Source organism: Mytilus trossulus, chromosome 8 (assembly GCF_036588685.1).
Source record: "Mytilus trossulus isolate FHL-02 chromosome 8, PNRI_Mtr1.1.1.hap1, whole genome shotgun sequence".
In the NCBI taxonomy this organism is placed as follows: domain Eukaryota; kingdom Metazoa; phylum Mollusca; class Bivalvia; order Mytilida; family Mytilidae; genus Mytilus; species Mytilus trossulus.
Genome location: NC_086380.1, coordinates 32,315,427 through 32,333,657, shown reverse-complemented (window position 1 = coordinate 32,333,657; position 18,231 = coordinate 32,315,427). Strand labels below are relative to the sequence as shown.

The 18,231-nt window shown below is 37.3% G+C and overlaps 2 protein-coding genes across 2 annotated transcripts in view; both read left to right on the top strand.

Moving 5' to 3' along the window:
- The window catches only part of LOC134680824 (MLX-interacting protein-like), a 40,213-nt gene extending 22,819 nt beyond the window's left edge, over nucleotides 1-17,394 (top strand). Inside the window, exons 12-18 of the mRNA XM_063540062.1 lie at nucleotides 287-381; nucleotides 767-844; nucleotides 1,334-1,421; nucleotides 1,931-2,030; nucleotides 2,520-2,643; nucleotides 3,167-3,296; nucleotides 12,601-17,394. Of these exons, the coding sequence (XP_063396132.1) occupies nucleotides 287-381; nucleotides 767-844; nucleotides 1,334-1,421; nucleotides 1,931-2,030; nucleotides 2,520-2,643; nucleotides 3,167-3,296; nucleotides 12,601-12,716 (731 nt within the window). The 3' untranslated portion in view covers nucleotides 12,717-17,394. The remainder of the gene's footprint in view (nucleotides 1-286; nucleotides 382-766; nucleotides 845-1,333; nucleotides 1,422-1,930; nucleotides 2,031-2,519; nucleotides 2,644-3,166; nucleotides 3,297-12,600) is intronic.
- Nucleotides 1-18,231, top strand: part of LOC134680827 (uncharacterized) — a 157,080-nt gene that overhangs the window by 125,150 nt on the left and 13,699 nt on the right. The window lies entirely within an intron of this gene.

The window sequence follows — 18,231 nt, the reverse complement described above, 5'->3', positions numbered from 1 at the left end:
TTGACATCAAAATGATCAACTTGAGAAGTAACATGCTATTTTTGTGAAATGCATACTGCCTGTTTTCTAATTCTTTGAACTTTTGGATAACAAAGTTCATCACTCTTTTATCAGAAAATACTGAATGAATGACTTCATATTTAAGCAGTTTTAATAGTGAAGGGTTGTATTAACCTTCATGTACTTTTTGAATCTGACAGACACCTTACTTCCTGTTTGATTTATGAGTACTATTAACTATATAACAGTTTGTTTTCATATTGAACACATGTTTTTCTTACTACAGTTAATACATCTCTAAGTGCTGACATACCTCTCAGTCCTGTGTCGTCTGCTGGTAGTCCTATACAGTCCATTGACAATCCATTGGATACATCACTTGTAAGTCTACCTTGAATGAAAAGACAGCAACCCAACACTAAGCATTGACCCAATTTGTTCTAAAGTAAATTAAATGTTGAAGAATAAATTAAATGTTGAAGAATAAATTAAATGTTGAAGAATATAACTAATATTATTATTATTTTAAGCTTAGTAAAACAATTTTGAATTTGATGCTAGCTTCACTGAACAATTAGTATACTTAGTAAAATTAATAATAAAAAGCAATCAATGCATGCAGGAAAAACAATTGGAAGCATTGTATGTAAATAAAAACCCAATTCCGTACATATATATTTATAAACTTTAGAAGAGTAATGAACATTTAATATAACAGTAGTTGGAAATTATTTTGATGCCTAACACATAATGCATTTGATTACAGGGTTCTCCTACTGGCTACAATAAAGACAAAGAGGCAATACACAGATCATCAGAGCAGAAGAGAAGATTTAATATCAAGGTTGGTACAGTTAAAATAATCGGTGGTCAGCTTTCATTTTAATGAGAGAAAAAAATTAGTCTTCAATCATTCTAGGAAAGGGAAGTAACAAAAATGATAATTTGCTTTGATCCTGAGCTGTTAGAATGGATAAAGTCAACTGATCCTTATTTGCAAATTTAAATGCCCAAAAATGTTGAATGGGTGAATTTTTTTATAACTAAAGTTAAAATCTTTCCCACAGAAAATTTGATAATTTATTCATGTCTATAACTTACTATCTAGGGATACAGTTGTCTAAATGTTACCATTATATTTCACTGAATAAGCATTTTGGGACATAGTGATACTTTTTATGAAACTTGAGATAATGAATTCTTAATTTTGTATTAATGCTAGTATGAGTGTACAAAAGTATGGGAAAATCCATTTCAATGGTACTAGATTCTATAAGAGTGTATTTTGAGGGAACTGTACATAATAACATGAATTTATATTTTATCATTTCAGCATGGGTTTGATACCCTTCATGTTTTAATCCCAGCAATAATGCAAAACAGTAATGCTAAAATCAGTAAAGCAGCTATGTTACAGAAAAGTATGTACATTAAAAGATACTACAGTAAAGTGTAAATACAGGTTTAAAATAATACAACCTTCCAAAATCATAATATTCTTACTATTTACATTTTTGCTGATAATGAATAATGTTTGAAAAAAATTAGGTGTAAAGCAACTGAATTGCATAATAAAGATTATAGAATCAGTTCACTTTTTTATGCTTAATTAAATCTTAATTCTTGAATCTTGCATGTTCAAATTTTTTGAATATACTGTAAAAGCAGAAATTTTCGTGGAGGATTTAATTTCGTTTATTTCATGGAAAGAATATATCCACAAAATTAAACCCCACGAAAATCTAACCTTCATATAATATCAATATTATTTACTGGAAACCACAGATTAAATCCCCATGAAATCTTATATAGTGACAAAACAACGAGATTTTAACCCCACAACAATTAATGTTACTACAGTATTATTTTATTGACTCAACAGTTTTTAAATATCTTGCAGTTAAGTTCATCACTTACTCCTATTTTGTAGCTGCTGAGTATTGTAAAAAGTTAAAACAAGAAAGAGCACAAATGCACAATGAAGCAGAAATCTTGAGGAATGAAATAGAAACATTAAATAATGCAATAGGGTAAGTTTCTACATATTAGAATACTTATTAGTGCAAAATTTTACTTTTTTAATGTTTTATGTCTGTGTAATGGTTTATATCATAAATAGATACCCAATATCTGGTTATTTTTCTATTATGTTCCAACAACTACTTTTCAATAATAATAATAAAAAAGAAATAAGAAATGATTTTAAAGTAGTATTTAAAATGGCAAAATGTATTATTGTTAATTCAGCAATTATTGCAATTTTGTCATTTTAGACTTAAATTTGTTGAAAATTTTGCGATATTGAGAAAAATCATCTTTAAAATAAGTTAAAATTATTTCAATTATATCCCTGTCGCATTTCCTCAATAAAAAAAACCATGGCAATAATTTCTAAATATACAGAAATTCAATTCAGATTGGCTGCCTCACAGTACTAACTGTTCTTTGATTTTTTGGGAGTGAGAATATGATAAATTTAAAAACAATCAACAAGTAAATTGGAACATTTATATTTACAGACAATGTCAAGCACAGCTTCCGGCCACTGGTGTTCCTGTGACAAGACAGAGAGCTGATCAGATGAAGAAAATGTTTGAAGAATATGTTAAGAATAGAACACTTACAAACTGGAAATTCTGGATTGTATCCTTTGTATAGAATATGTAACTTGCTTTAAAGTTCTACTAAATACAATTAATATTTTACATTCAAAAGATCTAAAACTGTATTAAAAACCATCTGATTTTTTCTAACTAACTAACACTCAAGCATCAAGATTAACCTATGTCTTAACAAACTGTCCTGAAGGTGATATGGATATTTATAGATTTTATAATGGGTAAGAATTGGATATTGCTTGATATCAAGTTCGTTATCTGATTTAAATATGATCTTTGGCAAGTTTTTGATACTATCTAAGTAAAAATAGTTGACATAAAGTGATGTCCTATTTGCACAAGTTGTTTAAAGTAATTATTCTCTCTACATTTGATAAGAAAATCTGCAACTTATACATTCATCTATTGCAGTATGATGTCACATAAAAAAAAAAATTCTTAAAGCTTTAAAATGTAATGGAATAGGCAAAAAGAATATTTCAAGGTGAATAGCATGATTGTTAGGTTAATCATTTAAGAACGCATTGTGATCCTTAACATTTTTTCAGTTTTCAAAAATAATAGCCCACCTGTTTGACACGTTTAATGCCATGGTGTCTACCAGTAGTACAGAGGAGCTGTGTAGAACTACACTCAGTTGGTTAGATCAACACTGTTCCTTGGTCAACCTTCGACCAGGTAAGTCAGTAGTACAAAGGAGCTGTGTAGAACTACACTCAGTTGGTTAGATCAACACTGCTCCTTGGTCAACCTACGACCAGGTAAGTCAGTAGTACAGAGGAGCTGTGTAGAACTACACTCAGTTGGTTAGATCAACACTGTTCCTTGGTCAACCTACGACCAGGTAAGTCAGTAGTACAGAGGAGCTGTGTAGAACTACACTCAGTTGGTTAGATCAACACTGCTCCTTGGTCAACCTACGACCAGGTAAGTCAGTAGTACAGAGGAGTTGTGTAGAACTACACTCAGTTGGTTAGATCAACACTGTTCCTTGGTCAACCTTCGACCAGGTAAGTCAGTAGTACAAAGGAGCTGTGTAGAACTACACTCAGTTGGTTAGATCAACACTGCTCCTTGGTCAACCTACGACCAGGTAAGTCAGTAGTACAGAGGAGCTGTGTAGAACTACACTCAGTTGGTTAGATCAACACTGTTCCTTGGTCAACCTACGACCAGGTAAGTCAGTAGTACAGAGGAGCTGTGTAGAACTACACTCAGTTGGTTAGATCAACACTGCTCCTTGGTCAACCTACGACCAGGTAAGTCAGTAGTACAGAGGAGCTGTGTAGAACTACACTCAGTTGGTTAGATCAACACTGCTCCTTGGTCAACCTACGACCAGGTAAGTCAGTAGTACAGAGGAGCTGTGTAGAACTACACTCAGTTGGTTAGATCAACACTGCTCCTTGGTCAACCTACGACCAGGTAAGTCAGTAGAACAGAGGAGTTGTGTAGAACTACACTCAGTTGGTTAGATCAACACTGCTCCTTGGTCAACCTACGACCAGGTAAGTCAGTAGTACAGAGGAGCTGTGTAGAACTACACTCAGTTGGTTAGATCAACACTGCTCCTTGGTCAACCTACGACCAGGTAAGTCAGTAGTACAGAGGAGCTGTGTAGAACTACACTCAGTTGGTTAGATCAACACTGCTCCTTGGTCAACCTACGACCAGGTAAGTCAGTAGTACAGAGGAGCTGTGTAGAACTCCACTCAGTTGGTTAGATCAACACTGCTCCTTGGTCAACCTACGACCAGGTAAGTCAGTAGTACAGAGGAGCTGTGTAGAACTACACTCAGTTGGTTAGATCAACACTGCTCCTTGGTTAACCTACGACCAGGTAAGTCAGTAGTACAGAGGAGCTGTGTAGAACTCCACTCAGTTGGTTAGATCAACACTGCTCCTTGGTTAACCTACGACCAGGTAAGTCAGTAGTACAGAGGAGCTGTGTAGAACTACACTCAGTTGGTTAGATCAACACTGCTCCTTGGTCAACCTACGACCAGGTAAGTCAGTAGTACAGAGGAGCTGTGTAGAACTACACTCAGTTGGTTAGATCAACACTGCTCATTGGTTAACCTACGACCAGGTAAGTCAGTAGTACAGAGGAGCTGTGTAGAACTACACTCAGTTGGTTAGATCAACACTGCTCCTTGGTCAACCTACGACCAGGTAAGTCAGTAGTACAGAGGAGCTGTGTAGAACTACACTCAGTTGGATAGATCAACACTGTTCCTTGGTCAACCTACGACCAGGTAAGTCAGTAGTACAGAGGAGCTGTGTAGAACTACACTCAGTTGGTTAGATCAACACTGCTCCTTGGTTAACCTACGACCAGGTAAGTCAGTAGTACAGAGGAGCTGTGTAGAACTACACTCAGTTGGTTAGATCAACACTGCTCCTTGGTCAACCTACGACCAGGTAAGTCAGTAGTACAGAGGAGCTGTGTAGAACTACACTCAGTTGGTTAGATCAACACTGCTCCTTGGTCAACCTACGACCAGGTAAGTCAGTAGTACAGAGGAGCTGTGTAGAACTACACTCAGTTGGTTAGATCAACACTGCTCCTTGGTCAACCTACGACCAGGTAAGTCAGTAGTACAGAGGAGCTGTGTAGAACTACACTCAGTTGGTTAGATCAACACTGCTCATTGGTTAACCTACGACCAGGTAAGTCAGTAGTACAGAGGAGCTGTGTAGAACTACACTCAGTTGGTTAGATCAACACTGTTCCTTGGTCAACCTACGACCAGGTAAGTCAGTAGTACAGAGGAGCTGTGTAGAACTACACTCAGTTGGTTAGATCAACACTGTTCCTTGGTCAACCTACGACCAGGTAAGTCAGTAGTACAGAGGAGCTGTGTAGAACTACACTCAGTTGGTTAGATCAACACTGTTCCTTGGTCAACCTACGACCAGGTAAGTCAGTAGTACAGAGGAGCTGTGTAGAACTACACTCAGTTGGTTAGATCAACACTGCTCATTGGTCAACCTACGACCAGGTAAGTCAGTAGTACAGAGGAGTTGTGTAGAACTACATTCAGTTGGTTAGATCAACACTGCTCATTGGTCAACCTACGACCAGGTAAGTCAGTAGTACAGAGGAGCTGTGTAGAACTACACTCAGTTGGTTAGATCAACACTGTTCCTTGGTCAACCTACGACCAGGTAAGTCAGTAGTACAGAGGAGCTGTGTAGAACTACACTCAGTTGGTTAGATCAACACTGTTCCTTGGTCAACCTACGACCAGGTAAGTCAGTAGTACAGAGGAGCTGTGTAGAACTACACTCAGTTGGTTAGATCAACACTGCTCCTTGGTTAACCTATGACCAGGTAAGTCAGTAGTACAGAGGAGCTGTGTAGAACTACACTCAGTTGGTTAGATCAACACTGCTCCTTGGTTAACCTACGACCAGGTAAGTCAGTAGTACAGAGGAGCTGTGTAGAACTACACTCAGTTGGTTAGATCAACACTGCTCCTTGGTCAACCTACGACCAGGTAAGTCAGTAGTACAGAGGAGCTGTGTAGAACTCCACTCAGTTGGTTAGATCAACACTGCTCATTGGTTAACCTACGACCAGGTAAGTCAGTAGTACAGAGGAGTTGTGTAGAACTACACTCAGTTGGTTAGATCAACACTGCTCATTGGTCAACCTACGACCAGGTAAGTCAGTAGTACAGAGGAGCTGTGTAGAACTACACTCAGTTGGTTAGATCAACACTGCTCATTGGTCAACCTACGACCAGGTAAGTCAGTAGTACAGAGGAGCTGTGTAGAACTACACTCAGTTGGTTAGATCAACACTGCTCCTTGGTCAACCTACGACCAGGTAAGTCAGTAGTACAGAGGAGCTGTGTAGAACTACACTCAGTTGGTTAGATCAACACTGCTCCTTGGTCAACCTACGACCAGGTAAGTCAGTAGTACAGAGGAGCTGTGTAGAACTACACTCAGTTGGTTAGATCAACACTGCTCCTTGGTCAACCTACGACCAGGTAAGTCAGTAGTACAGAGGAGCTGTGTAGAACTACACTCAGTTGGTTAGATCAACACTGCTCCTTGGTCAACCTACGACCAGGTAAGTCAGTAGTACAGAGGAGCTGTGTAGAACTACACTCAGTTGGTTAGATCAACACTGCTCCTTGGTCAACCTACGACCAGGTAAGTCAGTAGTACAGAGGAGCTGTGTAGAACTACACTCAGTTGGTTAGATCAACACTGCTCCTTGGTTAACCTACGACCAGGTAAGTCAGTAGTACAGAGGAGCTGTGTAGAACTACACTCAGTTGGTTAGATCAACACTGCTCCTTGGTTAACCTACGACCAGGTAAGTCAGTAGTACAGAGGAGCTGTGTAGAACTACACTCAGTTGGTTAGATCAACACTGCTCCTTGGTTAACCTACGACCAGGTAAGTCAGTAGTACAGAGGAGCTGTGTAGAACTACACTCTGTTGGTTAGATCAACACTGCTCCTTGGTCAACCTACGACCAGGTAAGTCAGTAGTACAGAGGAGCTGTGTAGAACTACACTCAGTTGGTTAGATCAACACTGCTCATTGGTCAACCTACGACCAGGTAAGTCAGTAGTACAGAGGAGCTGTGTAGAACTCCACTCAGTTGGTTAGATCAACACTGCTCCTTGGTTAACCTACGACCAGGTAAGTCAGTAGTACAGAGGAGCTGTGTAGAACTACACTCAGTTGGTTAGATCAACACTGCTCCTTGGTCAACCTACGACCAGGTAAGTCAGTAGTACAGAGGAGCTGTGTAGAACTACACTCAGTTGGTTAGATCAACACTGCTCCTTGGTCAACCTACGACCAGGTAAGTCAGTAGTACAGAGGAGCTGTGTAGAACTACACTCAGTTGGTTAGATCAACACTGCTCCTTGGTTAACCTACGACCAGGTAAGTCAGTAGTACAGAGGAGCTGTGTAGAACTACACTCAGTTGGTTAGATCAACACTGTTCCTTGGTCAACCTACGACCAGGTAAGTCAGTAGTACAGAGGAGTTGTGTAGAACTACACTCAGTTGGTTAGATCAACACTGTTCCTTGGTCAACCTACGACCAGGTAAGTCAGTAGTACAGAGGAGTTGTGTAGAACTACTCTCAGTTGGTTAGATCAACACTGCTCCTTGGTCAACCTACGACCAGGTAAGTCAGTAGTACAGAGGAGCTGTGTAGAACTACACTCAGTTGGTTAGATCAACACTGTTCCTTGGTCAACCTACGACCAGGTAAGTCAGTAGTACAGAGGAGTTGTGTAGAACTACACTCAGTTGGTTAGATCAACACTGCTCCTTGGTCAACCTTCGACCAGGTAAGTCAGTAGTACAGAGGAGTTGTGTAGAACTACACTCTGTTGGTTAGATCAACACTGTTCCTTGGTCAACCTTCGACCAGGTAAGTCAGTAGTACAGAGGAGCTGTGTAGAACTACACTCAGTTGGTTAGATCAACACTGCTCCTTGGTCAACCTACGACCAGGTAAGTCAGTAGTACAGAGGAGCTGTGTAGAACTACACTCAGTTGGTTAGATCAACACTGCTCATTGGTCAACCTACGACCAGGTAAGTCAGTAGTACAGAGGAGTTGTGTAGAACTACACTCAGTTGGTTAGATCAACACTGCTCCTTGGTCAACCTACGACCAGGTAAGTCAGTAGTACAGAGGAGCTGTGTAGAACTCCACTCAGTTGGTTAGATCAACACTGCTCATTGGTTAACCTACGACCAGGTAAGTCAGTAGTACAGAGGAGCTGTGTAGAACTACACTCAGTTGGTTAGATCAACACTGCTCCTTGGTCAACCTACGACCAGGTAAGTCAGTAGTACAGAGGAGCTGTGTAGAACTCCACTCAGTTGGTTAGATCAACACTGCTCATTGGTTAACCTACGACCAGGTAAGTCAGTAGTACAGAGGAGCTGTGTAGAACTACACTCAGTTGGTTAGATCAACACTGTTCCTTGGTCAACCTACGACCAGGTAAGTCAGTAGTACAGAGGAGCTGTGTAGAACTACACTCAGTTGGTTAGATCAACACTGCTCCTTGGTTAACCTACGACCAGGTAAGTCAGTAGTACAGAGGAGCTGTGTAGAACTACACTCAGTTGGTTAGATCAACACTGCTCCTTGGTCAACCTACGACCAGGTAAGTCAGTAGTACAGAGGAGCTGTGTAGAACTACACTCAGTTGGTTAGATCAACACTGCTCCTTGGTTAACCTACGACCAGGTAAGTCAGTAGTACAGAGGAGCTGTGTAGAACTCCACTCAGTTGGTTAGATCAACACTGCTCCTTGGTTAACCTACGACCAGGTAAGTCAGTAGTACAGAGGAGCTGTGTAGAACTACACTCAGTTGGTTAGATCAACACTGCTCCTTGGTCAACCTACGACCAGGTAAGTCAGTAGTACAGAGGAGCTGTGTAGAACTACACTCAGTTGGTTAGATCAACACTGCTCCTTGGTCAACCTACGACCAGGTAAGTCAGTAGTACAGAGGAGCTGTGTAGAACTACACTCAGTTGGTTAGATCAACACTGCTCCTTGGTTAACCTACGACCAGGTAAGTCAGTAGTACAGAGGAGCTGTGTAGAACTACACTCAGTTGGTTAGATCAACACTGTTCCTTGGTCAACCTACGACCAGGTAAGTCAGTAGTACAGAGGAGTTGTGTAGAACTACACTCAGTTGGTTAGATCAACACTGTTCCTTGGTCAACCTACGACCAGGTAAGTCAGTAGTACAGAGGAGTTGTGTAGAACTACTCTCAGTTGGTTAGATCAACACTGCTCCTTGGTCAACCTACGACCAGGTAAGTCAGTAGTACAGAGGAGCTGTGTAGAACTACACTCAGTTGGTTAGATCAACACTGTTCCTTGGTCAACCTACGACCAGGTAAGTCAGTAGTACAGAGGAGTTGTGTAGAACTACACTCAGTTGGTTAGATCAACACTGCTCCTTGGTCAACCTTCGACCAGGTAAGTCAGTAGTACAGAGGAGTTGTGTAGAACTACACTCTGTTGGTTAGATCAACACTGTTCCTTGGTCAACCTTCGACCAGGTAAGTCAGTAGTACAGAGGAGCTGTGTAGAACTACACTCAGTTGGTTAGATCAACACTGCTCCTTGGTCAACCTACGACCAGGTAAGTCAGTAGTACAGAGGAGCTGTGTAGAACTACACTCAGTTGGTTAGATCAACACTGCTCATTGGTCAACCTACGACCAGGTAAGTCAGTAGTACAGAGGAGTTGTGTAGAACTACACTCAGTTGGTTAGATCAACACTGCTCCTTGGTCAACCTACGACCAGGTAAGTCAGTAGTACAGAGGAGCTGTGTAGAACTCCACTCAGTTGGTTAGATCAACACTGCTCATTGGTTAACCTACGACCAGGTAAGTCAGTAGTACAGAGGAGCTGTGTAGAACTACACTCAGTTGGTTAGATCAACACTGCTCCTTGGTCAACCTACGACCAGGTAAGTCAGTAGTACAGAGGAGCTGTGTAGAACTCCACTCAGTTGGTTAGATCAACACTGCTCATTGGTTAACCTACGACCAGGTAAGTCAGTAGTACAGAGGAGCTGTGTAGAACTACACTCAGTTGGTTAGATCAACACTGTTCCTTGGTCAACCTACGACCAGGTAAGTCAGTAGTACAGAGGAGCTGTGTAGAACTACACTCAGTTGGTTAGATCAACACTGCTCCTTGGTTAACCTACGACCAGGTAAGTCAGTAGTACAGAGGAGCTGTGTAGAACTACACTCAGTTGGTTAGATCAACACTGCTCCTTGGTCAACCTACGACCAGGTAAGTCAGTAGAACAGAGGAGTTGTGTAGAACTACACTCAGTTGGTTAGATCAACACTGCTCCTTGGTCAACCTACGACCAGGTAAGTCAGTAGTACAGAGGAGCTGTGTAGAACTACACTCAGTTGGTTAGATCAACACTGCTCCTTGGTCAACCTACGACCAGGTAAGTCAGTAGTACAGAGGAGCTGTGTAGAACTACTCTCAGTTGGTTAGATCAACACTGCTCCTTGGTCAACCTACGACCAGGTAAGTCAGTAGTACAGAGGAGCTGTGTAGAACTACACTCAGTTGGTTAGATCAACACTGCTCCTTGGTCAACCTACGACCAGGTAAGTCAGTAGTACAGAGGAGTTGTGTAGAACTACTCTCAGTTGGTTAGATCAACACTGCTCATTGGTTAACCTACGACCAGGTAAGTCAGTAGTACAGAGGAGCTGTGTAGAACTACACTCAGTTGGTTAGATCAACACTGCTCCTTGGTCAACCTACGACCAGGTAAGTCAGTAGTACAGAGGAGCTGTGTAGAACTACACTCAGTTGGTTAGATCAACACTGCTCCTTGGTCAACCTACGACCAGGTAAGTCAGTAGTACAGAGGAGCTGTGTAGAACTACACTCAGTTGGTTAGATCAACACTGCTCCTTGGTCAACCTACGACCAGGTAAGTCAGTAGTACAGAGGAGTTGTGTAGAACTACTCTCAGTTGGTTAGATCAACACTGCTCATTGGTTAACCTACGACCAGGTAAGTCAGTAGTACAGAGGAGCTGTGTAGAACTACACTCAGTTGGTTAGATCAACACTGCTCCTTGGTCAACCTACGACCAGGTAAGTCAGTAGTACAGAGGAGCTGTGTAGAACTACACTCAGTTGGTTAGATCAACACTGCTCCTTGGTCAACCTACGACCAGGTAAGTCAGTAGTACAGAGGAGCTGTGTAGAACTACACTCAGTTGGTTAGATCAACACTGCTCCTTGGTCAACCTACGACCAGGTAAGTCAGTAGTACAGAGGAGCTGTGTAGAACTACACTCAGTTGGTTAGATCAACACTGCTCCTTGGTTAACCTACGACCAGGTAAGTCAGTAGTACAGAGGAGCTGTGTAGAACTACTCTCAGTTGGTTAGATCAACACTGCTCCTTGGTCAACCTTCGACCAGGTAAGTCAGTAGTACAGAGGAGCTGTGTAGAACTACACTCAGTTGGTTAGATCAACACTGCTCCTTGGTCAACCTACGACCAGGTAAGTCAGTAGTACAGAGGAGCTGTGTAGAACTTCACTCAGTTGGTTAGATCACTTTTCCATTGCGGTGTCAGATATTTTGTATTGTGACGTCAAAATTTTACAGGAACCTGTGTGATATCCAGTAATGGCGGACAAATACCGATAAGGTGTATTATTTCATCTCCACCCTTGGAGTAGGGGCTAGCCAAGTTGCACTCGTCTTTTTAGTCCATTAGAATGTTCATCAATTCATCCAAGAATTGTTTTTGTCATATTTTTCAGAGATTTTCTCAGCAAGAATTAAGTGAGCACTTTTTATGTCAGATACCTACTTCCAGTTTGACAATAATTTGAATTTAAAAAATATTTTACATAATTTATTTTGTCTTATATTTCTCCACTACTGCTGAACAGAATGACTTCATAACTGGTCAGCAGTTCAACAGTGATGAGTTGCATATAGATTTCACCTTGGCATTGAGTGTAGTACGATATTTATCCACTTATTAAAATGTGAGGCGCACTGAGCGTTTTAAATAATTTAAAATTTACGAGAGTGGATAAATATCGTATTGCACGAGATTTGGTGGTGGAATCTGTTTCTCTGATGATTTTTAGAAGTTATGTAGACACTCTTATTCCTTTTATAAAAAGATGTGTACTTTCTATGTGAAGTCATCAGGCATGGTCACCTTTTTCATGACGTCACAATAGGAATTTCGGAGGACAGCAAGAAAATTTGACGTCATAATCGAATTTGACAAATGAACCACAGGTTGATTAAATAAAAATAATCAATGGGTTAGGAAAAGGATAAATCAAGTAGGAATTAGAGAAAAATGTATATCCAACTTTTAGATCTCATTGATTGCTTTTTCCACTATGTAAAAATCACAATAATTTCTGATTTTACAATTTTGTTAAATAATTTCATTTCAGACGTGACTAATGCCTTGACATCATTGAGTACAACAACAAGTATTCTATCTGATCCCTCCAAACTGCCTGAACAAGCTACTAAAGCTGCACTCAATCCTAAATCTGAACCACGGTGACAAAAGGATACAAAGGGAAGATAACCCTTCCAAAAATAGTGCTTTCAAGATGGCTGCTTCAAGCTTTTGTTGGACTTGCAGAAACAGAAGACTTGAAATTACCTTTGTACTTAATGAGAAATGTAAAGCAGGGTTGATTCTTGTAGTATTTGATAGAAAGTGTGATAATGGAATGGAAATTTAAAAGAAGTCCTGATTCAGGAATAAAATGTTTTAATTTTAAAATATTATATGTAAATTACATGGTTTACATACCCAACAAATCCTGTATCAGGAATAAAAGTGGTTATTTTTAAGACTAATTTGTAAATAACACATGACAAATACAAGGTTAGTGTTTTCCTATGATTAGTACCTATGTATATTATTACAGGGTATGAAAGCTGTTAGAAATATTTATATATATGGAAACAAAATCAAAATAAAGAAAGAATGAAGTATTAGTTGATAAATCCATGGTACAGCCAAACCTGTTACAGTGAAACCTGTTTAAACCGAAACCTCTTCGGGACTGAAGAATTTGTTCGTATTTGGCCGATGCTTGGTTTTATCAGGTTCACAACGTATACAATTTGATATGACGATTCTTAAGGACAATTTTTGGTTTATACAGGTTTTCGGTTTAGCCAGGTTTCACTGTATAAAGGTCAACTTTAGTAACTTACCCGGTAGCCATTCTTGTCACTTCAACATCATTTATTCATACTATAGTTATACATATGCATTTTGACCTCAATTCAGAAGTCACCTCTTTTGTAAGGTTATATTTCTGTAGTCGTGAGGTTGATCTTTATTTACTGGTTTGGTTGTACCACTTTAGTTTTAACTTAATATGTTCATAATGTTAGATTAATGCTTTAAAAGCTAGAATTAAGTATCCAAGAAAATCCTTTGTACAATAAACCCTGTCTAAACTGAACTCATATGGAAAGGTTAAAGTTCATATCTTTTAAAATATGATAATTTATGATTGTTATCTGGGTTTAAGTGATTGCAGAACACCTAAATGAGCCAACTCTTATAAAAATCACCTGAGTGTTTTAATAACATACTACAAGTTGATATCAATCAAGCTTATCAAGGATCTAGATAAGTTTTTACAACCGCTTTATATCCAATGAAATTATTCCTGTAAATTGTGTTGTTCAAATTTCTTGACAACTGTTCAAAACAAGTATTTTAAAAAAATTAAACGAGCAAAATCTATTTGAGTCCAAGTGTCTGGTTCCCACTTCAATCTTTAAACTTTCTAGTTTGAGTTATGGATGACTGTACTGAATGTATCTATAGGTGTCATACCACCAGTTAAAAGTCCCTAACTGTTCAACCAAATTTTGCAAATTTCACAGATTTTTAAATATTTTACCTTAAATTTAACTTCATAGAAACTAAGTATATCCTGACTTGTTCAGGTGTCACCTTTCTGCATGCCAATTTTCAACATACATTCAAAATCATTTAAGAACGAAGAGAGCTTCCTAAAGGAGGTACCATTAAAAGTAACCCCTGGTTTTCTGGAAATCTTAAATTAGTATACTATGGAGCGCATTAATCCTCTATTTTTAATGCAAACTCATAGACAGGTAAAGTTTGGCTCAAAATGGTCTTAATATATTTTTTTTTAACAAAAGTTTCATTTCTGTAAATTTGTTGGTTAGTTTAGGTGAACAATGACATCACATGCACTATTTTTTTGTGAAAGTTCGTCTCATTTGTTCCATTAAAGGAATGCTTTCCATACAATATGAAAGTACGTAGGTGCCATAGAATAAGGACCAGTCAAAATATTAGTACCTAGTCAATATTAATCAATTTGTTGGTTTGTAATTATATAATCGTGTGTTATCATTGATTGTGAACTAACTCGCTAACCCTTTTGTAATACTTTTTAAATTGTTCAACAATGATTTCTTCCCCTGTTTTATGTTGAGTTCCGTTTTGACAGGCCTCATTGGTTTTTTAAATGATAGACATTGAATATATTATTTATTTTTTTTTAATTTAGATGATATGCACTGTATATTTTTTATGAAATATTTATTTTGGATGGGTTTAATTTAATTATATAATTAGAGACTTATTATAAAAGTTATCATGATTTGTCTACAGTGATTAGTTGTCCCATTGATAACATATAATTGTAAGGTTCCATCTCATCATGGAATACTTCAAAAAAAGATATGAAAAAATGAAAAATGATTTCTCTTTAGGGCTTTCTGAGAAACAGGTCCTGGTTTTGTCTGAAACTGGATACCTCTAGAAATATTTTGGTGATAGGCTTTGTATTTCCAAACTTTAATATTTGTTCCAAAGACTAGTTATAATGCAAGACAACTATGTTTGTTAAATTTATAAAAAAAATAACCTATGCAGATACAGTTGAAAAAGTTGTTAAATATAATTCACTTTTAAAAAAATAAAGTGTGCTAGCTTGACATTGTCTAATTAAAAATAAATTGATTTTATTATCTGGTAATGGTTTGTTAAGTGATTATATGAATGATAGCTTTAATATATAAGTAAATCACCAAATCATAATTGTATATATATTTTATTCTGTATAGTAGGAACTCTTTTTTTGCATTCAACTTTGGTGTATAGTTGTGTTCACATGTAATGTATGAATAGGGCAAATATTTTGTAAAAAGTAGTTTTTAGTACATAAGACAGACTTTCCATTCCTACAAAATATTATACAGCTAAGTTTCACTTGTGATATTTATTTTCACTTATCTATTAATTTTCTTTTTTTTACAGGACAACAAAAATAATCTACAACTGCTTATGAACTAAAGAATCTAAATAATTTAGAAAAAAATAAGTTTGAAATGTTTTAATCTTAAAATTAAAACAGTTGTCTAGCATCAATAAAAGTTCCCAACAAATGTGCCCTTTTTGTGAGAATTGGTTGTTGTTTTTTTCATCATTAACACTGGTGATCTCAATATGTGTAATATGCAATTACAATGTAAATTTTTTTGCAATTATCCTCAAAACAGTTAACTTTCATTATTGTGATTTATATCAATGCAATTTCTAAACGAATAATACTCCTTTTTCAAATGTAGTAAATGCTTGATCTAATTCATTCAATAATTTCGTCTTGTAATAATTATAGATAATGACTTCAAAGTTATGCTTTTTACATCTACATTGTAGAATGCTTTTTCTGGAAAAATGAAATAACAAAGTAAGTTGTCTGAATTTGATCAATGTAGTTTTCTTTTAGGTGAGATTTCATAGATAAGATAGAAAACTAGAATTCACAAAAACACTAAGTAGACAGAAACTACCTTTTCAGTGCTTCTGCGCTTTGATTTATTAGTAGCATCAGATCCTCATCTTGTGAGCATTTTGATGATAACATGATTACCAAATATCTGTCTATATAATTCTGACTACCTTTGAAGGCTTGTTATGAGGTATAATTCTTTAATTTTTAATTTTGAAGATACAGAATTAGATTAAAAAGATAACATGAGGGGTAGGGGGTATATGCTTGCACAAACAGGAAATAAAATGGCCATTTCACAATTAATTAAACCCTTTGTATAAGCTTTCACAGTGCTCTTTTACTGACTGCACAAAACATGCTTAATAATAAGCTTTAAGCATGCAAACCTATGAATATATGCCATACATATTGCACAAAAATAGCCGTTTAGCTAACTTTAGCACACGCTTTACTAGATCTTGTCACATTTTCAATTGGCATTATTTCATGCACATTTTGTATATGAACTACCTCTCTCATGTTAAGTTCTATTGAAATCCATCTCATTGTTTTAGAGTAGTTTCACTTATAATTTTTATATCATAAAAAAAATAAGATATTGTAATGTATGATTGTCAATGACACAACTCTCTACCAGAGACAAAATAATATGGAGATGAACAACTACCAATAGGTCACAGTATTGTTCATTTATTCTATAATTGCAATTACGTAGATCATTGGAAAAGAATGCTTTAGTTTGTCTACATATCATCTTAAAATGAAATAGATTCAACCATTAAATCTCATGCATTATGGTATTTCCCTACTCTACTTAACATTTTAAAAAGCTTGACAATCCTGGTGTTTTAATTTTTTCCAACTTGGCTGTCCCCCAGAGAAGAAATATCATATCACACTTGATAGTTGTAGTAGAATAACATAGCCGTAGCCAGGGGGGTCCCTTGAAACCAAATAAGCACTGTTAAAGTCAACATTCTGTTCAAATTGTGACTGTCAAAGTCGAGTCCCCCCCCCACTTGAATAATATTTATAACAGCTTTTTTCCATTCTCTATCTTTCATTGATCTTAGACAGATTCTCTTCATTTCGCTTTTAAAAGATCTTCAAATCACAATTTATTTGCTCAATTTTTCAAGTCATTTAGTATATACGCTGTTATTAAGAATTTTGTTTCATATAGATTTATATTTAGATTAGCATATATATGTGGCATTCAATTATAGACCATTTTCATGCATTTTTTCTGAGTCAGAATAGTCAACCATTTTAGTTTTAATGTTTATAGTATGTTGTTTAAATTATTAGCTTGTGTAGTGGCTAATAAGCACATATGCTGTTGTTTATTGTGTATTATTGAAGTGACATTAATGATCATGTGTAAAGTATGTGTACATAAGTCACATGGTGTTATAATATAATAAAATATACTATAGCCATTTATATATTCTGCCTTATTCAGCATGAAATGGGACAACGAATTTAAACTGCAGGTTGGTCAGAAATATAATTATGTACTATGGACATTTTATTTGAAGACCTAACTTTCAAAATCCTTAAAATCATAAAAAAGAGATGTGGTATGATTGCCAATGAGACAACTAGCCACTAGAGTCGAAATGATGCAGATGTTACAACAGGTTAATGTATAACATTCACCAATGAGCAAAACCCATTTTGCCTATAAAAGGCCCTGACATGACAATTCAAAGCAGTACTCTTACGATTTGATTTAAGACCAAACAATTAAAAGCTCATCAGAGATGAGATCAGTCATAGTGGTGGAAATTGTGAAAACTCCTTATAGAAGTTCTTGCTCTGGCCTAAATGATGAATTGTATCCATTTTTTGACAAAAACTAAAGGCATTTGAGAGAAATTTTACAAGGCAAAAAAGATCAAAATAATGTCTACAAATAAGAGAAAACGGTTAAATTACCACTCTAGCTGCAGGGTGTATTGCTATTGAACACTGATATAGGTACATATAAACTATAAAGAGCAAAAATGATCATCAAAACAGACCCTACAAAAATGGCACTAAATGTGTATAAATATACAGATATTCTGTTGTGGTCTGCTCTTTGGTTCGGTTGTCTTGACATATTCCCTATTTCCATTCTCAATAATTGCAAACATTAGAATTACATTGTAACATAAATCAGATTTTTTCCTTTGATGTTTTTATGAAATAATTTGCTTAAAAAGTGTGGTGAGGCAATACCATGGTATATTATATGCAAATTAATGTTGTACCATACTTTGCTAATTAAATATGCAA